This window comes from Hemiscyllium ocellatum, chromosome 15 (assembly GCF_020745735.1).
Source record: "Hemiscyllium ocellatum isolate sHemOce1 chromosome 15, sHemOce1.pat.X.cur, whole genome shotgun sequence".
Classification (NCBI taxonomy): Eukaryota; Metazoa; Chordata; class Chondrichthyes; order Orectolobiformes; family Hemiscylliidae; genus Hemiscyllium; species Hemiscyllium ocellatum.
Window position 1 is genome coordinate 38,767,380 of NC_083415.1, and position 22,119 is coordinate 38,789,498.

The 22,119-nt window shown below is 41.1% G+C and overlaps 1 protein-coding gene across 1 annotated transcript in view; it reads right to left on the minus strand.

Annotated features, from left to right (window-relative positions):
* LOC132822955 (peroxidasin-like) overlaps positions 1–22,119 on the minus strand; it is a 192,290-nt gene that overhangs the window by 23,325 nt on the left and 146,846 nt on the right. The window contains exons 15-18 of the mRNA XM_060836399.1: positions 19,414–19,522; positions 6,056–6,213; positions 3,061–4,564; positions 818–952 (exon numbers count right to left, since the gene is read on the minus strand). Coding sequence (XP_060692382.1) covers positions 818–952; positions 3,061–4,564; positions 6,056–6,213; positions 19,414–19,522 — 1,906 coding nt within the window. The remainder of the gene's footprint in view (positions 1–817; positions 953–3,060; positions 4,565–6,055; positions 6,214–19,413; positions 19,523–22,119) is intronic.

Sequence of the window (22,119 nt, forward strand, 5' to 3'; positions counted from 1 at the left end):
CTGTGGACAGCACCCCAGGATCCCTGTGTTCCTTTGAACTTCTTAGTGTCCTGCCATTCATTGAGTACTCCCTTGTCTTGTTACTTCTTTTGAAGTGCCTCACCTCACACTTAACAAATGTTAAATTCCATCTGTCATAGATCTGCCCAGTTGACCAATCCATTTATATCCTCCTATAACCTAAGACCTTCTTCCTCACTGTCTACCATTCAACTGATCACCAGGTCATCCATAAATTTACTTACTAGGCCCCCCATATTTCTTCTATATCATTCATATATATCATGAACAATAAAGGAACCCAGCACTGATCCAGGTGATGTGCCATTGAACACCAGCCCCCAGTCTCACAAACAGCCTTCTATCACCACTAAGCCAATTTTGGATCCAACTTGCCAACTTACTCTGATCCCATGTGATTTGATGTTGTTTATCAGTCTCCTGTGTTGGACCTTGTCAAAGGTTTGAGTTTACAAGTAAAAAATACTTTATGCCATTTTTTTTGATCCCTTCAATATCCTTCCACAAACTTCACAACAGATTCAACAAACGTTCAAAATAATGTAAAATATAAAATGTGGCAGGCAGATAGACAGAAGCAGAATAGATCTAACTGAATCAATGAACAAACATAATAAATGTGTGAAGATTTTCTCATGGTCCAGAGCCCTCCAATTAACTCTGATGAATAATAATCCAACCATCAATTATTACTGGCATGAGAAAAAAAAAATCAACTAAGACCAACTTTTGGATGCCAAACACATAAATGATTTCCTTTAAGCATACGATTAAACAACATAACGTGTACATTTACCTGTCTCCATCTCTTAGTTTACGGAACTGTGTACTAAGCAGGCATAATAACACTGGTCCCACTCTTGTTCCAGGTATCAAATCTTCTACCATCAGGGCAGGCCAAAGGTCTATAATCCGTGGAGAACCATATAACCTACAACAGCAATAAAGTTAGCTATCTGTAAACTAATTAAAGACTTCTAAAATACGGTTGGTTCAAGTTACTCACTAACAAAACTGAACAAATGACCAATCAGAAATAATGTTTATTCAATAGCAAACCTTTACTTTGTTATTATTGATTGAAGGACAGTGGATGCATAGCTTACCTTTGACCTTTTTCAACAAGAATTGTGTTTCAAACTTTCCAGCAAGACAACTGCTTAACGTCCCCAATGTGAAGTTGCTCACATCTGACCTTAACTCAAGTCACCACTTCTGAAGATGTCATCACTTTCTTGATCAATTTTTCCAATGCTCTTTGTGTCACCAAACCAAGACCTACCCAATTTATCCATTATTCTACTATGTGCATTTCAAGGTTCTCCTTATCACACTCATTTTCTCTAACCCCAAATATGATACTAAACTCAAAAGACTTAGCTTTAATTACATCTTCCACCAAGATCTTACCGCCATGTCTTCAACTTGGCATCTCCAATCGTCTCTGTTCAACCTCTTCAGCTATTTTAGCTACCACATGGAAGCTCTCTCGAACTTTGATGATGTCATCACTACCTATCTTCCCAAACCATCTGTTTACTAATGTATCCAATCACATCTTGTAAGTTTTTTGATGATTGTGTGAATATAGATACCACACAAAGTGGCTTGGGACTTACAGATCTTTATCAATAAGAATTGTTTGGTTGTTTATTCTAGATTGAAGATTCAATTTTATATTTATCGAGTTTTATGAATCAAAAGTTGACATACTTTATTGTGAAATAGCACTTCCACCACAAAATGTAGTTGCAATCTGCTAGTATTACCATGTGTTCAGTACCATTATTGGTCAGCTAATACCAAACTTCAATGAAACTCAAAAACCAGAATAATGAAAACTGAAAATGCTGGAAATACTCAGGAGTATCTGTGGAGAGAAAAAGTGTTAACAGTTCGGGTCAATGACTTCAGCAAAGTATCAAGCTCAAATGATACCTCTTTTCAGCAAACTTCTAAACTATTTTAAACTAAGATGGCGACTAGACCTAGTTGCCTTATTGAGTTGGGCTCTATTGAGCAAGTTACCTAGGGATAATCAGGTTAGAATACTATCCTTTTGAGACTTTAATTGCTCCATTAACACTCAATCAAATGAAAGTCAACTCCATATAAAATGTAAAATCTGTCATAGATCTGACAATGAAGAATCCAATCACTAAAGTGAAACAAGGAATGTCAGTTGCTGGAAATCTGAAACCAAACAAAGAAAAATTGCTGGAGAAACTTAGCAGGCCTGGCAGCATCTGGATGGAAAACAGTTGATGTTTTGACTCAAACCTGCAGTTTCTGTTTTTGTTTCATATTTCCAGCAGTAGAACTCAACAACCAGAGCGGTTTTGGATTTGAATGTTTTGACTGACAGGATTTGATGAATGCCGCATACTCTGACAATAACTTGTTCCCTGCTGTACTTGTTTGTGAATTCAGAGAGATGAAAGAATCCACTTTCCAAAGTGAAGCAGCTTTGGGCAGTGAAGCTCCAATTTGTAGTCAACATCAATCAACAGGCAAAAACTGCCAACAATTTTCTCCACTTGACCCATCCCACCCAGGGTGCAATATGGACAATCCTGGTGAAAAATGGGAAGATACTCATTTGAAATGTTATGTTTGCGTAGCAATAAAGGTAAAGTCACCATAGTTCCAGAGGACCATAGGTATCAACATATCATAAGGACATAGGTCTGTTCTCTCAGAGGGAGATAACTGGTGGTAAGTTTAATCAGAGGGTCGGTATGCATCAGGAGAGAAGGGAGATTGAAAAAATCTTCATGGTAACCTCAGCTGGTCAGGGAATTGAACTTGTGCTGATGGCATTACTCTGCATTGCAAAGCAGCCATTAAGTCAAATGACTTAATCAACTGTGAAGTACTCTATATCTGACCCATATAGTATAATGGCATATGCAACTTTGGAGTTGTTCAAGATGCTTGAAAGGGAAAGAAAAATTAACTGGTTTTGCTTTGATTTGCAGAATTTTAAACCAGCAGCACAAATTACAGCAGAAAAGTACACATATTTTATTATTTGTTTACCTTTCTAGCTTTTCTCTAATTTCTGGGTTCTTGATCTCATTTTTCAAATCTTCAAAACTGTAAGCAGATGTGAGATTACAGAAAACCCTGTAGTCATTGTACGGAGGTATTCCATGATCACGCCCACGTTGGATATTCATTGCTGCTAAATCGAGGGAAACAGCATGAACCATGGAGAACAACTTTTCTGTGAGCTCTAAGTTCAAAAGTTCAGTTGGAACTCTCATTTTCCCGGGGACACCAAAAAGACCACGAAGAAGTGGATCAATGCCACCCTCCTGGATAAGTCTAAATGGTGAGAAGAAAGCTTTATGTAATGGAAGATGGCCTTCAGGAATTGGCTGGAAGGATTCATTCAGTCGATGCAGAATTGGATTAACAAGAGTGTGGCCAAAGCGAAAAGCTGCTGTGGCAAAAGCATTGACAATACCAGCGTTGATATTTGGGTTGTAACCCTTATAGTCACCAAGTATTTTCATTCCAACATCTCCCACGATTTTGGACAACCAGTGTGTGTACGTGATATGCTGCATTTGTGCGGCAACAATTTTTCGTGCTTCATGATAGATGGTATCACCATCCCAATGCGGGTTGAGCATCAGTAGCTCTGTTGCAATTTGATTGTGTTCACGGAACCACAGTGTGTGTATTGCTGTCAATGCAATATGCTCATTGGATCTATGATCACCTGCAAGGAAGCATGGAATGGGGCTCTCATTCGTATCCCTCATGCATTCGGTTGGTGGACCTGTTGCAAAAGGCAACAAATGTTTACCAGATTTAGGTACAATCTGACCGGCCTTTAACAGACCACGCTGATTAGTTAGATCCCTTAACTCCCGTGATTCGTGCTCTGTGCTCCCATAAACATTAGAAGCATCAATGTAGGATGTCAAGTGATTTATCTGTTCTCTTGGATAAACCGAATTCATCAGTAAGGAGGTCATTCCACTGCCACACACTGGACTGGATCGCACAAAGAACATACATCGGCCATTCCTCACACGAGGATCATCATCTGGGATTAAAATTGGAAAACACGGAGGATCGTTGGTACAGAACTTATTGCATGGCTCTCCATCAGAAAACCGAGACATACTCAGTGCAGCCACTGTTAAATCCAAGTCATGGTCTAGAAACTGACCCCACTGCATTAAAAGGTGAGTATACTGGTCATCTGCAGTGATAGTTTCAGTACCAACCACTGTTGTGGACACCAGACGAGGCAACGGAAGAGGGCGCCTACTGTCCTCTGGGTTCACACTGGAGCCCCTGGGAAGGTTAAATCCATTTTCGTAGACAGGTTTCAGAAGTCTTTCAAAAGCAGTCAGTGATGCCCCCCACATTGGATGCTGCAGGTTATTACAAGTACCATCATGTGTTCTATACTTTTGATGAAAACAAATGTCTGCACAGTCAGGGGAACGTCTGTGAGTTGTACAGCCTGAGATATTCGCTATCATGTTAAGGTACCGTGGAGAAACCAGATCATTATAGCGATAACCTAAAAATAAATTTTGAAATAAAACAAAATCAGAACCAATTGCAATAACTCAGCACAGGCATTATTTGAAATGATTCTAGATATATGGAATATTCTCTCAATATAGTTGCAAGTATGTAATAATTCCATTGTTCCACAGCTTAAGCTCTCACTGTTTTGATATTCATAACAGGACTTTGAAAGGTTGTGGTTGAAAACTGCTTGTTCTTTTGTTTGTCTGCTCAGTTGATTTTGAGGTACATTTCCTGGAACACAAACATGTGCTGAGGTGCTTGCAGGAAGTAGATTCACCCCCGGAATGCTAGATGATGGTATTAGCAGCATACTAATGTCAGAATATGTTGTTTTCTTTGCTGGATCAGTTTTCTGCACCATTATATATTGAGTATATGAAACATCACAATTGATGCTGTAAGCAATTGTTAAAAAAAACTTACAGTGTAATGCATTATGCATTTGTGAACACTCAGGTTTAACTTTAATAGTAAGGAAAATCATAAGTGTCAATATCTGATTATCCTGGACAAATGTGATTATGTAAAGTAAAAAAACACTAATTCAGGACCTAAAATAGAAACCATCTACAGGCCCTATATCATTTATTATCCCAAATCTCTTTTAATTTGCAGCATAAAGTGGTATAAGTAGATAACCAGTAATTTTCATTTGAGCACAATTCTTGATCCCAAGAAATAATTAAGAGGAATTTAACGACTGGAACAGTTGTCAAAGCAAGTTGTCAAGGGGATGGGAATCTGGCCCAGGAGGCAGATGTGTTGTTGAAAGAAATTAGAGTTTCCTGAAGAATTGATTTTGAGACTATTATTCTTTAAAATTTACATAACTGAAGCGGATCTGTGAATCAGAGAATTATATAGAGAAACTGACCTCTCATCTTGAATGAAGACAGCTAAAATGGGACCTTAAGGATGCATACAAGATAATATTTAGTTTACAGGAGTTCACTATTTCAAGGTGGACTAGCACAAAAACATACGCTAAAACTGTAATTCTGGACAAAAATCCAAGAAAAGATTAACGTTTAGAACATTCTTCTTGATAACAATGGAAATAAAAGCACTGGATCGAACCAATGAACTGTGGCTTGGCTAACTGTTTTGTTACTAGCTGAAGGAGTTAAGTAAAGTGAAATGACTTAGTTTAAAGTTACAACTGATGGCCTATATATGAAAACAAACTCTCTTTTTTGAGGATTGTCTTGCACATTTTCAACATATCACATTTATATTTTAAACTTTCCTTTCTCCTACCTTCAGCAAGATTTCTAAGCCACTTGGAAAATGACAATACAATAAAAACAGTTTTCAGATTATCATTCTTGCAACTTAGTTTTGTTAAATTTTCAAAAACATTGTTGGATATTGACTGTCACACGGTATGTAATAGTATTCAAGTTAGGGTGTAAATAATGAACTAACAGAAACAAATAACATCATAAAGTTGTTTGAGAGGAAATTGATTGTCACTTACTTGTGTTATTAAGATTCACAGTTAGGCCTTGCTGAACATGCTCCTGAATCAGTTGTAGTGTTCTCTCAAAGATTTCACCTGCTCTTGCTGCTTCCACAGTATAAGGGTCACGTGGGTAACGAAATAGGGCCAATAGGTCATTTGGAGTCCGTGGACGCCTGTGAAATACAAGGCAAAGCTCATGCTGGAAAGACTGGCTGCTGGAAGGATAGAACTTTACCTGCAACAAAACTAGAAAGCATGTGATGGAATTCTTAGAAACTGGTTCAAAGCATTCTACAGACAGATCCTCTGCACTGCCGACAGTAACAAACAGGCAATTAAAATTTGAGAACAGACTGAAAATGTTTCAGCCACAAGACTTGTTGTCTTTCACTTTTACTGTTATCACTTTTACTTATCTTGAGAAAAATTTCAGAAGGGACAAGCCAGCAAAAATGTTCAATTAAACTTACAGATCATGTATAATATAACCTAAGCAGACACCACAATTCCACACCTCCATATCTGACTGCTGCATGGGCAGTGGCCAGATAGAAGCCCTGATACACAGAAGACTGGTTGTATTCAGCCATTCTAGATCAGAACACTGCTAGGATGGTGACTGGTCTTGCAATCCCAGAGAATGATACCTAGAATGTTATGGAATGTGTCCACATAACACTCCTAACTTTTCCCCTGGATTCCTTCCCCCGGGTACAACTTTTGTTATGAGAGGCAAGATTTCCTTGTGCCCAGTTGGTGAAAAGGATTCTTCCCACAATAGACATGACCAAAGCACATGTGGACATACCCAAGTTTCAATGAGTGATGCTCAGTCTTTATCTTGAACTGAAGTAACACCGGGCCCATTTACTGGCTTATTCAGCAATTAACCCAGCACCCATGGTGACGTGCTATTAATGAAAGTGCACTGTTTCTTAGAGTATTCCAGTTTATTTCAATAAAACATACATGAAGAGTAAACTGTCTTTGCATTTTCAGAATTAATATACGAGGACACTTGACGGAAACAAAATCAAACCTTTAAACAGATTTCCACACTCTTGACATATACCTTTCGATGTTCTGTTCCCGATTTCTAAGCTTGTTTAATAGAACTTCAGCTCACCGTACATCCCCGGTCAGCTCTCCTTTTACTCCAATAACCTGATCTCACAAATCAATGAGGTCAACAGCTAAACATATTTAAATGTCACTGCAAAGCCCCAGCTTGCAAACATTCAACACACATAGGCAAATCACAACATTATATGTTTGCCAATTTTATGAAAATCATCAATTAACATCTAAATAAAATAAGTTCTTTGGGTAGCAACCCATTTTACCAAATTCTCTAAGAAAATTCCATATGCAATTAGACTGCTGTTATTCTGAAAGTTAACCTTGTGTTCACATTGCTTCATAAGGCAGTTGAACAGATCTAAATGCAGTTGTTTGGTAGTACAAAGCTCAAATATCAGAGTCAACATGCCTGGTTTAAATTTAACCAAACAAAACCAGAAAGTGTCAGAAAATCTCACCCCCCCACTTCCCCATATGTGGGGAGAAGTCAGAGTTAGCATCTCAGGTCCAATGACCCTGCTTCAGAACCATTTTAAAAAAATAATTAAACAAAGCTTGATAGTTAACTGTCAGTCAATGTTTAACTTCATTCTCTATGGCAATATCTCTACCAAGTATAAAAAGATTGCTTTGTCGATACTTTGTTATTTCTTGCTAATTGTCCTGATGAAAAGCTTCAACAAAATAGGTCTTTGTTCAGCAATACTCCAAATCTAAATATACTACTGTTAAGAGACGTCCACGGGAGGATCCAAGATGGCGGCGATCTGAGAAGATCACACTGCAGAGCTTCGCATCACAGCAGGAACAAGACGGTCCTTTAACCCACCCAATTCAGGTCATCAGGATTCCTTGGGGCGTTGGAAAGATTGTGGAGCCCCAAGAAACATTTAAAAATCGACTTACCTGTATTTTCAGCTGTCCAGAAATGCCTAAAAAGGGAGGTTGAGCATCTGAGGCCGGGTCTGCAGCTCAGCCTGCAGCAGTCTCGGAGCCAATTACTCTCCAGGACCTGGTGAACCAGCTCTCGAAATCTCACGAGATGTTGGGGAAACAGATTGAAGAGAAGCTGGCTCCAGTCTCTCTCATGCTGCAGAAGCATGAGCAGCAGCTGGGAGACCTGGAGAAGAGGATGGATGAGGGGGAGCACAGGGTCACAGTGGTGGAAGCTGATGCCAGTTCATTCAAGGAAGAGATCCAAGCCCTGAAGATGCAGGTTCGTAATTTGCATGACCAAGTGGATGATCTTGAAGACAGGGGCAAGAGAAAAAACATTCGGATCATCGGTCTGCCTGAGGGTTTGGAAGGTGAGCGGCCTATGGAATTTGTTGAAGATTGGCTTCTGAAATTCCTTGACTTGGAGACTGGCATGAGAGGATTGAAGATAGAGAGGGCTCACTGGGTCGCAGCGCGGAGGTCGGGTCTGGATCAACGCCCTCGTCCTTTCCTGGTGCGGTTTCATTACCAGGATAAGGAGAGAGTCATGAAGGCTTCCAGACTCCAAAAAAAGGATCCAAAGGCCCTTATTTACGAGGGGTCTAAGATCATGTTTTTCCAGGACTTTTCAGCGGCGGTGATCCAGAAATGAAAATCGTATGATGGTGTCATGAGAAGACTGAAGGAGCTCGGGAGTCAGTACTCGGAGATATCTGGCAGTGCTTCGGATCACCTTAGATGGATCCATGCATCTCTTTGACACATCGGAGAAGGCAAGAGACTTTGTGGACAAACTAACCTGATTTAAACAAATGTAGTATGTATAAATATCATTGCTTGGGTATGCATTTATCATTCTGTAAAAGAAATGGAGGAAATCCGGTTGGAGCTTTGTTTTTCCCCTTTTTTTTCCTCTATTGATAATAATTTGGTTCAAACTATGTCTAGCGGTAGTTAAGATGTACATTTTAAATTTCTAAGTTAGGACATACCAAAGGATGGGTGGGGTATTTATTCCCCCTTTTTTATATAAAATAATTTTTTAAATTCATATTGATATTCTACGGGGTGTTTATTCTTTTTAGCTTGTGCTTGTGATGCGGCTCTAGCTGGGAGAAGTGAAGGAGGTTGAGTTGATTAGACGCCTATTTATGAGCAGTTTGGGACAGGTAGTTGCCCCATCTGGACAGAGGGTGAGTTCCCCTACTCAGCACTATTGCCATTTTATATGTTAGTTTGTTTTCTGGTTTTTGTTGTTTTTTATTTTTAATAATTTTGTATGTTTGTTAAATGTAGTGGTTTTAGTTTATGTAGATTTTATATTTGGTGGACCATGCAACACTAAGGCTCAGTAATTTGTGGTTCGGGTTCCTCCTTCTGGAATTTAAATGTAATTGCAGAAGATTATGGCTAATGATTGATTAAATGGTGTACCTGGAATATCAAGGGAAGTCACTCACCAATTAATAGGAAGTAGGTACTCTTGAGTCTTAGAAAGGAGAAGGTGGATATTGCTTTGTTACAGGAGACACATTTAGATGACATCTGAAATTACAGCAGAATGGCTTTGACCGAGTTTATTTTTCGTCATTTAATACCAGGAGTGGCTATATTGATTAGAAAAAATCTCTCATTTAAATTGTTGGAATGTGTTAAACACTCACATGGGAGGTCTGTAATTCTTAAAGCCTTGATAAATGGGGAAGAATATTGCATTTTAAATGTTTATTGTCCCCTAGCTCATCCTATTAAACTCTTGGTAGATGCTTTTTCTAAACTGATAAGTCTCAAGTCTTGGCACATCATTATCGGGGGAGATTTGAACTGCCTCATGGACCCCACAGTTGCCTAAAGGTCCCTTGATACCCTCTGTACAAACTAAACAGTTATTGGGTTTGTGTGGGGAATGAGGGTTGGTGGACGTCTGGAACTGTTTGCACCCTGTAAGTAGGGATTTCACATTTTTCTCCAATCCGCATAGATGTCACATGAGGATTGATTTTTTTCTGACTCCTGCGGTAACCCTGGATCTGGTGGCATCCTGTAATATTGCCATCTCTGATCATGCTCCAGTGTACCTCATGGTTAAGATTAAGGATGTTACAGTGGATTCAAGGTACTGGCGAATGGACCCCTTTATTCTCATGGACAGTAAGTTTGTGAAATATTTCTCTAGGGAATTTCGGGCATTCATAGATATCAACATAGGCTCGGTTGATAGCTCATCTGTTCTCTGAGAAACTGCCAAAGCTTATGCTGGGGGGTTAGTTATTTCATATTCCACCAGTAGGAAGCAGCAGAAGGGTGAGCAGCAACGTCTCCTTGAAGCACAGTTGAAGGCAGCCAAGAAGGCCTATTTTGACAGACCCTCGTTGGTCAAACTACAGAGGATTACGGCACTGCGGTCTGCACTAAATTCCGTGCTCACACAGACGGCAAAGAAGGAGCTGGCTTTTGCAAAGCAAAAGGTTTATGAGCATGGTGACAAACCAGGCAAATACTTAATATACCTTGCCAGAAAGAGAAGTGCCCCACAAACCATTACAGCAATTAGGGAAGGGTCTGGGAACCTAACATGTGATTCTAAAAAGATTAATGTGGCATTCCAGAGATTCTACTCTAAGTTATATCAGTCTGAGAATTGTGAGGAGGGACAGGCCAAAATGGAATCCTTTTTTAGAGATCTGAAGCTCCTGGGTGTGAATCACAAACAACAGTCCTTTCTCAATTCCCCATTATCAGAGCAAGAAGTGCAGGAAGCTGTGAGGCAGCTTCAGAGTGGAAAGGTGCCCGGTCCTGATGGACATCCCAGTGAATTCTATAAGGAATTTATAAGTATACTGTCAGGCCTGATGCTGAATATGTTTAATGATTCATACAGTCATGTTTGTCTCCCACCATCTCTGAGAGAGGCCAATATTTCACTTATCCTTAAAAAAGGGAAGGATCCGGAGGACTGTGCTTCATACAGGCCCATCTCGCTCTTAAATGTGGACTTTAAGATCCTCTCTAAGGCTCTTGCATTAAGGCTGGAGACTGTGTTACCCTCTATTATTAAAGAGGATCTGACGGGCTTCAAAAAGGGTTGCAGATCCTCCAATAACATTAGGAGGCTGCTTAATGTAATTCAAGCATGCCAACAGCAGTCAATACAGGGATTGGTGATTCCTTCAGATGCAGAGAAGGCATTTGACCGAGTTGAGTGCCGTACCTTTACTATACTCTAGACTGGTTTGGTCTGGGCGAAGTTTTCATAAGATGGGTAAAGGTTCTCTACAGTGTACCTCTCGCTGTGGTCATTACCAACGGGGTACGATCAAGCAATTTTAAATATTTCTAGGGGCAGCCGGCAGGGCTGTTCCCTTTCACCATTACGTTTTACGTTGGTGATTGAACTGTTGGCAGAGGTCATTCATGGGGATCTCAATATATCAGCTCCAGAAGTGGGGTCAAATTTACATAAGATTTCACTGTGTGCAGATGATGTTCTAATTTTCTTGACAAATCCAGCAGTCTCAGTGCCTTGCCTGATACAATGCATTCACACGTTTGGCACTTTTTCAGGGTATAAGATTAATTTTGCTAGATCAGAGGTTATGCCTATGGGTGGTCTTACGAAAGAGTTGGCTCTAGAGAGTGACTATAGATTCCCATTTAGGTGGTCACAGTGGGGTTTTGTGTATTTGGGTATATTCATTACTCCAGTTCTGGATTGGCTGTTCAAAGCCAATTTTACTCAATTATTTGAAAAAATTAAACACGATCTCCAAAGATGGGAGGCACTTCCAGTGTCATGGTTGGGTCGGATAGCGCTTATTAAGATGAATATTCTCTCTCGTTTGCTATGCCCTATTCGGATGCTCCTCCTGATTTTCAATAAACAAATGCTCAGGAGACTGAACGGTTGGTTCAGCTCCTTTATCTGGCATCGTAAATGCTCCTCATTAAATTAGCCAAACTGCAGTTGCCTCACAGATTGGGGGGAGTAGACGTCCAAACATTAAAAATTACCAATTAAGCTCGCTTTTGAACTACATGAGTGATTGGGTTTGTGGGGACCCTCTTTCAATATGGCTAGATATCGAAGCCTCCCAGGTAAGGTGTCCCCTTACCAGTTTTTTCTTTTTGGACAAGGTGAGGACAGTTAGGGAATATTGCCATTACCCAATAGTCATCAATCCTGTTAAAGCATGGAGGGCAATTCGGCAGAGGGAAGGTAATATTGGCAAAACATCTTTGTTTACACCTTTAGTGGGTATGCCGGGTTTTCAACTGGGTATGATAGATTCAGGATTTAAACGTTGGGCAGCTAGGGGTATATTTGAGGGAGATGTAATGATGTCCTTCGATCAGTTAGTACAGAAATACGAGTTACCTAATAGAGACCCTTCTTGTTTTTTTCAAGTTAGGGATTTTATTCAAAAAAAGACCACACTTTTGACTGATCCCTACCAATCTGACATAGAAAGAGAGGCACTAAGGGCTAAGAGTACACTCTCTGTCAGTACTTTATATCACCAATTGGGGGGGTGCCACCTCAGATGAGTCTGATCGACTCTGCAAGATGTGGGAAAGAGAGCTGGGTGTTGAAGTTTCTTCAGAGGCATGGGAGGATATTTGGGAGAATGAAAGGAAGATATCAATTTGCAATAGGACCCATGCTTTACAGTTGAAGATTCTCCACAGGGTGCACTTAGCCCCAGACTGTTTGCCAAAACTTAAACCAGGGGCATCTTCAGCATGCCCCAAGTGCAAGGTCTGTACGGGTACTCTTACCCGTTGTCTTTGGTCTTGTGACAGGCTTCAAACATATTGGAGCGCTGTGGTGGATGCAATGGAGAGGATTTTAGGTGTAGGGGTGGAGAAGGACCCTATTTCGCTCCTTTTGGGCCTACCCATTGTATTTCCTGCAGACGCGCATTAGAAAAAACTTTTCAATATTCTTACGTACTGTGCAAGGAAGAATATCGCGCTAGGTTGGATATCCGAAAACCCCCCAGGTCTGTCGGGTTGGCGGAAGATTGTTATGGAGCATATTCCCCTGGATTTTCTCACAAATATGGTACACCACAAAACTGAGAATTTTTACAAGACATGGCAATCCTTTTTGAAATACCTGGATACAGATTTATCTGCCATACTCACAAAGGCTTTTATATAGCCGTAACGATTGTGTTTCATGAGTCTAATATTCAGGGAGGAGGAACTGTGAATGTGAGTGTTTTGTTTGGCTGGGCTGAGTTATTACTATTTATTTGTTTGTTGTTAGGTATTAATTTATTTAGTTAAATAGCTAGTTTAGGTTTTTTTTTTAAATTTTATACTTCTCTTCGGGGGGATTTAAACTAATTTGGCAGGGGTATGGGATCCGGACTTGTAGTCCAGCAAGTAAGCTAGCTGTTTGTCAGGATGTCCAAGAATGTAGGGAGACTGTGGAGAAGGTAGCACTGACAGGGAATACTTGCGGACACAGAGATGGGCTCAAGTGCGTATACTTCAACGCAAGGAGTATCAGAAATAAGGTGGGTGAACTTAAGGCGTGGATCGGTACCTGGGACTACGATGTTGTGGCCATCACGGAAACGTGGATAGATATGGGACAGGAATGGTTGTTGGAGGTTCCTGGTTACAGATGTTTCAGTAAGATTAGGGAGGGTGGTATAAAAGGAGGCGGGGGGGGGGGGGTGGCATTGCTAATTAGAAATGGTATAACGGCTGCAGAAAGGAAGTTTGAGGGGAATCTGCCTTTGGAGGTAGTATGGGCTGAAGTCAGAAGTAGGAAAGGTGTAGTCACCTTGTTGGGTGTTTACTATAGGCCCCCCAATAGCAGCAGAGATGTGGAGAAACAGATTGGGAAACAGATTTTGGAAAGGTGCAGAAGTCACAGGGTCGTAGTCATGGGCGACTTCAACTTCCTAAATATTGATTGGAAGCTCTTTAGATCAAGTAGATTGGATGGGTTGGTGTTTGTGCAGTGTGTCCAGGAAGCTTTTCTAACTCAGTATGTAGATTGTCCAACCAGAGGGGAGGCCATATTGGATTTGGTACTCAGTAATGAACCGGGACAAGTGATGGGCTTGTTAGTGGGTGAACATTTTGGTGATGGTGACCACAATTCTGTGACTTTCACCTTGGCTATGGAGAGAGATAGGTGCGCACAACAGGGTAGATTTTACAATTGGGGGAAGGGAAATTATGATGCTGTAAGACAGGATTTGAGGAGCATAAGTTGGGAGCATAGGCTGTCAGGGAAGGATGTGGTGGAAATGTGGAACTTTTTCAAGGATACGACATGTCCTTGATATGTATGTACCTGTCAGGCAGGAAAGAAATGGTCGTGTGAGGGAGCCTTGGTTGATGAGGGAGGTTGAATGTCTAGTAAAAAGGAAGAAGGAGGCTTACATAAGGTTGAGGAAACAGGGTTCGGACAGGGCAGTGGAGGGATACAGGATAGCCAGAAGGGACCTGAAGAAAGGAATTAGGAGAGCTGAGAGGGGGCATGAAAAATCCTCGGCGGATAGGATCAAGGATAACCCCAAGGCATTTTATGCGTATGTGAGAAACATGAGAATGACGAGAACGAGGGTAGGTCCGATCAAGGACAGTAGTGGGAGATTGTGTATTGAGTCGGAAGAGATAGGAGAGGTCTTGAATGAGTACTTTTCTTCAGTATTTACGAACGAGAGGGACCGTATTGTTGAAGAGGAGAGTGTGAAACGGACTGGTAAGCTAGAAGAGATACTTGTTAGGAAGGAAGATGTGTTGGACATTTTGAGCAACTTGAGGATAGACAAGTCCCCCGGGCCTGACGGGATATATCCTAGGATTATGTGGGAAGCAAGAGAGGAAATTGCAGTACCGTTGGCAATGATCTTTTCGTCTTCACTGTCAACGGGGGTGGTACCAGGGGACTGGAGAGTAGCGAATGTTGTGCCCCTGTTCAAAAAAGGGAATAGGGATAACCCCGGGAATTATAGGCCAGTTAGTCTTACTTCTGTGGTAGGCAAAGTAATGGAAAAGGTACTGAGGGATAGGATTTATGAGTATCTGGAAAGACACAGCTTGATTAGGGACAGCCAGCACGGATTTGTGAAGGGTAGGTCTTGCCTTACAAGTCTTATTGAATTCTTTGAGGAGGTGACCAAGCATGTGGATGAGGGTAGAGCAGTGGATGTAGTGATGAAGGGCTTATGCTCGAAACGTCGAATTCTCTATTCCTGAGATGCTGCCTAACCTGCTGTGCTTTGACCAGCAACACATTTGCAGCTGTGATCTCCAGCATCTGCAGACCTCATTTTTTACGTGGATTTTAGTAAGGCTTATGCGGAAAGTCAGGAGGCATGGGATAGAGGGAAATTTGGCCAATTGGATAGAAAACTGGCTAACCGGTCGAAGTCAGAGAGTGGTGGTAGATGGTAAATATTCAGCCTGGAGCCCAGTTACAAGTGGAGTTCCACAGGGATCGGTTCTGGGTCCTCTGCTGTTTGTAATTTTTATTAATGACTAGGATGAGGGAGTCGAAGGGTGGGTCAGTAAATTTGCAGATGATACGAAGATTGGTGGAGTTGTGGACAGTGAGGAGGGCTGTTGTCGGCTGCAAAGGGACTTAGATATGATGCAGAGCTGGGCTGAGGAGTGGCTGATGGCGTTCAACCCTGCCAAGTGTGAGGTTCTCCATTTTGGAAGAACAAATAAGAATGCGGAATACAGGGTTAACGGTAGGGTTCTTAGTCAGGTGGAGGAACAGAGGGATCTTGGGGTCTATGTACATAGATCTTTGAAAGTTGCCACTCAGGTGGATAGAGCTTGTAAGAAGTCCTATGGTGTATTAGCGTTCATTAGCAGAGGGATTGAATTCAAGAGTCGTGAAGTGATGTTGCAGCTGTACAGGACTTTGGTTAGGCCACATTTGGAGTACTGTGTGCAGTTCTGGTCGCCTCACTTTAGGAAAGATGTGGAAGCTTTGGAGAGGGTGCAGAGAAGATTTACCAGGATGTTGCCTGGAATGGAGAATAGGTCGTACGAGGATAGGTTGAGAGTTCTCGGCCTTTTCTCGTTGGAACGGCGAAGGATGAGGGGTGACTTGATAGAGGTTTATAAGATGATCAGAGGAATAGATAGAATAGACAGTCAGAAACTTTTTCCCCGGGTACAACAGAGTGTTACAAGGGGACATAAATTTAAGGTGAAGGGTGGAAGGTATAGGGGAGATGTCAGGGGTGGGTTCTTTACCCAGAGAGTGGTGGGGGCATGGAATGCGCTGCCCATGGGAGTGGTAGAGTCAGAATCATTGGCGACCTTTAAGCGGCAATTGGATAGGTACATGGATGGGTGCTTAATCTAGGATAGATGTTCGGCACAACATTGTGGGCCGAAGGGCCTGTTCTGTGCTGTATTGTTCTACGTTCTACGTTCTCTATATATATTTATACATTCATATAGGAGGGTGGGTTGAGGAATTTTTTTATTATTTGCGTTTAGTTTTGTACTATTTTTGTACTGTTTTGAATTGCATTGCTTTGTATTTGTTGTAATATTTAAAAATCTTTTTTTTTTAAACAAAAATATATAAAAAAAAGGCATCCACAGAGAACAGGAATTGAGAAATGAACATACAGAGAAGTAAATTATTCTCCTTGTTACTTTTGATCACCCGAGTATTATAAACGCAACAATAGAACCATCTTCTATTGAAGATAGTAGTGGTCCAACAGGCATAAGATTCTGACTAACAATGGCACAGTAAATTCCTCCTTGCCCAATTAAGGATGGAAAACAAATCTGAAACAAATACAGAAAGCTGAAGAAACTCAGCAGGTCTGGCAGTACCTGACAAAGAAATAAGTGTTATAATTAAAGTTTTGAGTCTGGTGCGACTCTTCAGAAACTCTATTTCTGCACCTGATTAGATGAATACTTCACTGGAGGTTCCTCAACAGGGAATCTCCTGTTACAATCCATGAATCCAGCAGCAGGGAGAATAGGCATGGAAATCACAGCCCCTTTTGCACTAGTCAGTTGTTGTGCCTGAGGTTTAAATGTCCAGCAACACAGCTGATCACTTTGACAGCTACTGAGAAAGGGTAAGCTTGTAACCTAAGCGTTGGGTAAAAGTAACTGTTGAAGGGGTTAGAGTGCCAAGTGAGAATGGGTGTCTAGTGGGTAGGATGCCAGGTAAATGGTGGCACAGTGGCTCAATGGTTAGCACTGCTCTCTCACAGCGCCAGGGACCTGGGTTCGATTCTCACCTTGGGTGACCGTCTGTATGGAATTTGCACTTTCTTCCAGTGTCTGCGTGGGTTTCCTCCAAGTGCTCCGGTTTCCTTTTGTAATCCAAAAGATGTGCAGGTCATGTGAATTAGACATGCTAAATTGCCCATAGTGTAAGGTGCATTAGTCAGGGGTAAACATAGGGGAATGGGTCTGGGTGGGTTACACTTCGGAGGGCCGGTGGGAAACTGTAGGGAATCTATTCTAATCTAAATAATGGAGTGCTCAGTGTGGGTGGGGATGGTGGGGGATTAAGAGATCAGAGTTGAAAATGTGTTGCTGGTTAAAGCACAGCAGGTCAGGCAGCATCCAAGGAACAGGAAATTCGACGTTTCGGGCATAAGCCCTTCATCAGGATCAGACTGAGTTGGGGGGTTGGGGGTGGGGGGGGGGGGGGGGGGGGGGGGGGTGGTGCGGTGGTGGTGGTGGTGAGGTCTGATAGAGGAATGGTTGTCAGAAGTGTGGCTGGCCAGCAGAATATCGGGGCTGGCTGAAGAAACAGAACAATAACAAATCTTGTGTGATCAGTTGAATTGGTTCAGCACTCAGTTTTTTGAGAAAAATTTTAAAAATAGTAATTTAACAATAGACTATTAAAATTTCATGCAAGAGCTCATTGAGGGATTTCCTATCAATATTCTTGCCTAACTTTACATATCCAAGAAGTTATTCGGTCATGAGGGACCCAACAATTTATGCTTCTGTTGATTGGTAGTTTTCAACTAAATAAGGCTGGAGTGAGTTACTAGATAACACACTTAACAAACTTTGGCATCTCACTATTTTTATTTGGGCCTTTCTGGACCCAAATTTTGAACTTGAAAAGAAATGACTTTAGAAACCCACACAGTTTAAAATGCATCAATTTCATAAACGGCACGGTGGCCTAGTACTGCTGCCTCACAGCTCCAGGGACCCAGGTTCGATCCCTGTCTTGGGTAACTGACTGTGTGGAGTTTGCACATTCCCCAGTGTCTGTGTGGGTTTCCTCCAGGTGTTCCGGTTTCCTCCCACAATCCAAAGATGTGCAGGTAAGGTGAATTGGTCATGCTCAGTTACCCATAGTCAGGGGTGAATATGGGGAATGGGTCTGGGTGGGCTACTCTTCCGAGGGTCAGTGTGGACTCGTTGGGCCGAAGGTCCTGTTTCCATACTGTAGGAAATCTAATAGGACCAGGAGTAGACCGTTCAGCCCACTATTCTATTAGATATTAGCTGATGATCTACCAGCTTATTGCTCATCACCCTCACCAAATAAAACTGATTCAGTTTTGACATTGTGAATTGTCCCCAGCAGCTTTCTCAAGTTAGAGACTTCTCGTTTACCACAACTGGTATATGTGACTTATTTCCCAACATCCTCCCTGAACAGCCTAACTAATTCTGAGGTTTTGCCTTTGCTTTTCTTGAACTCCTGCAGCAGAGGCAGTGCTTTCTCTCTGTCCTAATCAAACAATTATTCTAATTACTTTATTTGCCTCAAGAAGATTTCCTTTTAATTCTCTATAAGCAAGGGAGAATGGGCTTCATCGACACAATTTATCCTGAAATATTTAACTCTTAGCATGGGTATCATGCTGATGAAAATTTATTTAATCTACCTATAAAACATTACTTCATTGCCAATGCTGCCTAGGAGTAAAATATTCCGCTGAATGCAATTTGCCTTGCTTTCCCAAAATCTTCCATCGGTATATAGTGGTATGGCTTTGTTACAAACCTGAACTCAGCAATAAAATTAAGAAAATCACAGGGAGTTCTCGTCAGACACTTAAATAGTAAAAGTCACGTTTGAATAGAATTCATGTGAAAATGGTCCACAGCTGAATAAACAAAGACAGTGCTCAGTCACTTTAATCTGTTCACCACGTGGCTCAAACATTTGAGAAGAAAATGCAATCAGAGCTGAAATCGTCAGACATTTGGAGAAATTTACACAGCTGAGTTATAGTATTAACACCCATAATTAAATAGATATCTACAGTATTTATAATCACAAAGAACTTTCACATTTTTCACACGTGAAGGAATTCATGAATGTGATTGACCAAGCTGGAAAGAGATTTGAGAGATTATTGCATACTTACTTGTCAAACAAATCCCTTCGTGTTGAATTAATTGCACTGTCAATGCTGCTAATGGCTTCCTGGAGAGACTCTTCAACAAATGTATCACCAGTTCGCCCACCCTCCAGGGCTGAAAACCACAGCATGAAAAACACACACATATAAAGATATTTCTATTTAGTTTCTTGTCTTATAAAAAGTAAACCGTATAAAGGGAAAATGGACATCAGCATCAAAAGTATTGCAACACCGCAGATGTTACAAAGCTACTCATATTGGTTTTCTAATAGCCCAACTGGGGCACACTTTCACAAAAGTTAGGTATTCTTCATTCACTCACAGGACATGGGCATTGCTGGCTGGGCCAGCATTTATTGCCTATCCCTAGCCTCCCTTGAGAAGGTGGTGATCAGTTGCCTTCTTGAACTGCTGCAGCCCATGTTTTATAGGTAGACCCTTAATATCCTCAGGGAGGGAATTCCTGGATTTTCACCCAGTAACAGTGAAGGAATGGTGATATATTTCCATGTCAGAATGCTGAGTGGGTTTGAGGGGGACTTGCAGAAGGCGATGTTCCCATGTATTGCTGCACTTATCCTTCTCGATGAAAGCGGTCGTGGGTGTTGAAGGTGCTGTCTAAGGATCTTTGGTGATATGCGGGTCATGAGGTTGCAGATTGTATTGCAACACAGTTCTGCTGCTGCTGCCCAAGGGAGACCATGCAACTGAAAGGCAAAACTATCAAAACACCAATAATTGTCGTATTATATCAACAGAGTATTCAAAGCAGAGTACAAATTAAAATTTCCAGTTTTCCTGGATCAACATTTCCTCCTTTTGTACCAGACACTATTGTCCATTATTTTAACTGATCCATTTAAAGCAATTAAGATTTTCTGTAAAATAGTGTTAACAGTAGGCCAATCAAATACAATTGGCTAATATTATTAACAGCAATTTCTAACTGAAGAAATGTTGCTAATATGTTTCTTATTTAGCTAAGGAGAGGCAACGCTGGAATTTATTTTATCAGTTTGAGTATTTGTGTAAACACATGTAATGAAGTATTTCAGTGACATATTGTATAGTTAGTCAAGGCAGCAGGAGACAGCGATATGCCTATTTGTCACATCTGAGACTTGGAAATATATTACTATTCTTTCAGCATTGCTGGGTCAAAGTTCTGCAACTTCCTCCCTACAGCATTGAGCATGCATCTACTCTAAATGGCCTATAATGATGCAAGAATGCTGTTCACCAGCACCACTTTCTCCATGGCAACGAGAGACAGACAATAAATGCTGGCGCAGCCAGTGATGCTCATATCCCCTGAATGAACTTTAAAAAGTATCCAAACAGAAGGAATGTTAATAGAAAAGGATGCATTCAAAACAGTATATTTCAATGTTTCTAAGACATGGCAGAGATATGATTTACATACCCGTAGCATACACACACACCTTCATCAGTCCCTCTGTCGATATTCACACAATGATTAGCTCTTACACACACAATTGTCAGCCCTGTCCTTACGTTGTGGTCTAATTGCCAATGTATCCAATTCAGAAATGTTATCCTCAGGTAGGAAGCCTGTATGGCAGGCAATCAGGAGAGGAAACAGCAAATTTTGAAACTGCCACTCATCGTCTTGCCTGAATGTCAAGACCTGCCAGCCTTTTCCACACACTGTCAGCCAACGACTGCATTATTTCACACTCAGTTAGTGACTATATTACACTATGGGCCTCTGTTAGTGCCAAGTCAGCACACAATTTCACCAGGCTTGCTCAGCAGTCACTGATAAATGTGTTAAAAAATGTACAGTACGTCAGAAAGATGGAATATACAGTGTTTGGGTAAATAAAACACTTTTTATTACTGCTTTAAATGTTTTGTCACTGCTAGATGTCTCAGGTACACTTCTTTGTTGTGAGGCATTTTCCAAAATCCTGAAATGCCTTGACTCCAAGCATCCCAGACTAAATAGTGTAATAAATCATGGCTCAAATTTTCACCATTCAAGAACCACCCCCATACACAGCAACTTTCATTTTTGACAGGACTGGCCACATTTCATATATTATTTGGTTTTACAGAGACATCTGGTATTTAAATCAGAAGTTGACTTCATGAAGGTTGAATTTTTAAATCCTTGGAATGTGAATCCCAGAAAGAGTGCAGATTAGAGCTGGTAAGAGCAGGATTGAACCTTGTGGATTTGTTTATGTAGTCTCAGTAACTCTTTAGAAAGCTAAAGCTACTCCCTTTGGATCTACTCTTGGAAAACCTTTGGGGATACCCTTTTGATCTAAGAAAAATAGGCATAAACGTGCATAAAAAAATGCATAAACTCATCACTGTTAAGCCTACCAGAATGGTTAACAGACCTGTCAATAACAACCATTAGAAGCTCTAATAATGGAACCTGTTAAAAGCATTATGAGGGATCTGTAAAAGGGACCAGTCAAAAGTAGCAAGAGCATTTGTCAAGAGCACCTGTTAGAAGGTTTCACGCTGTCAAAGCTTTTAAAATTCTTGCCTCTGTTGACTTTGTCTTTAGATCCCCTTTTCTAGATTTATAGTTCTGGGATCAAAGGTACAACCATCGTAGAGTCTTACAGCACAGACAGAGCCCTTCAGTCTATCCATTATTGTGGCAGGGTACCTGCCATTTCACAGCTTGATTGACAGCTACAAGTGGCTATGGACTCTCCAATGTGGGATTAT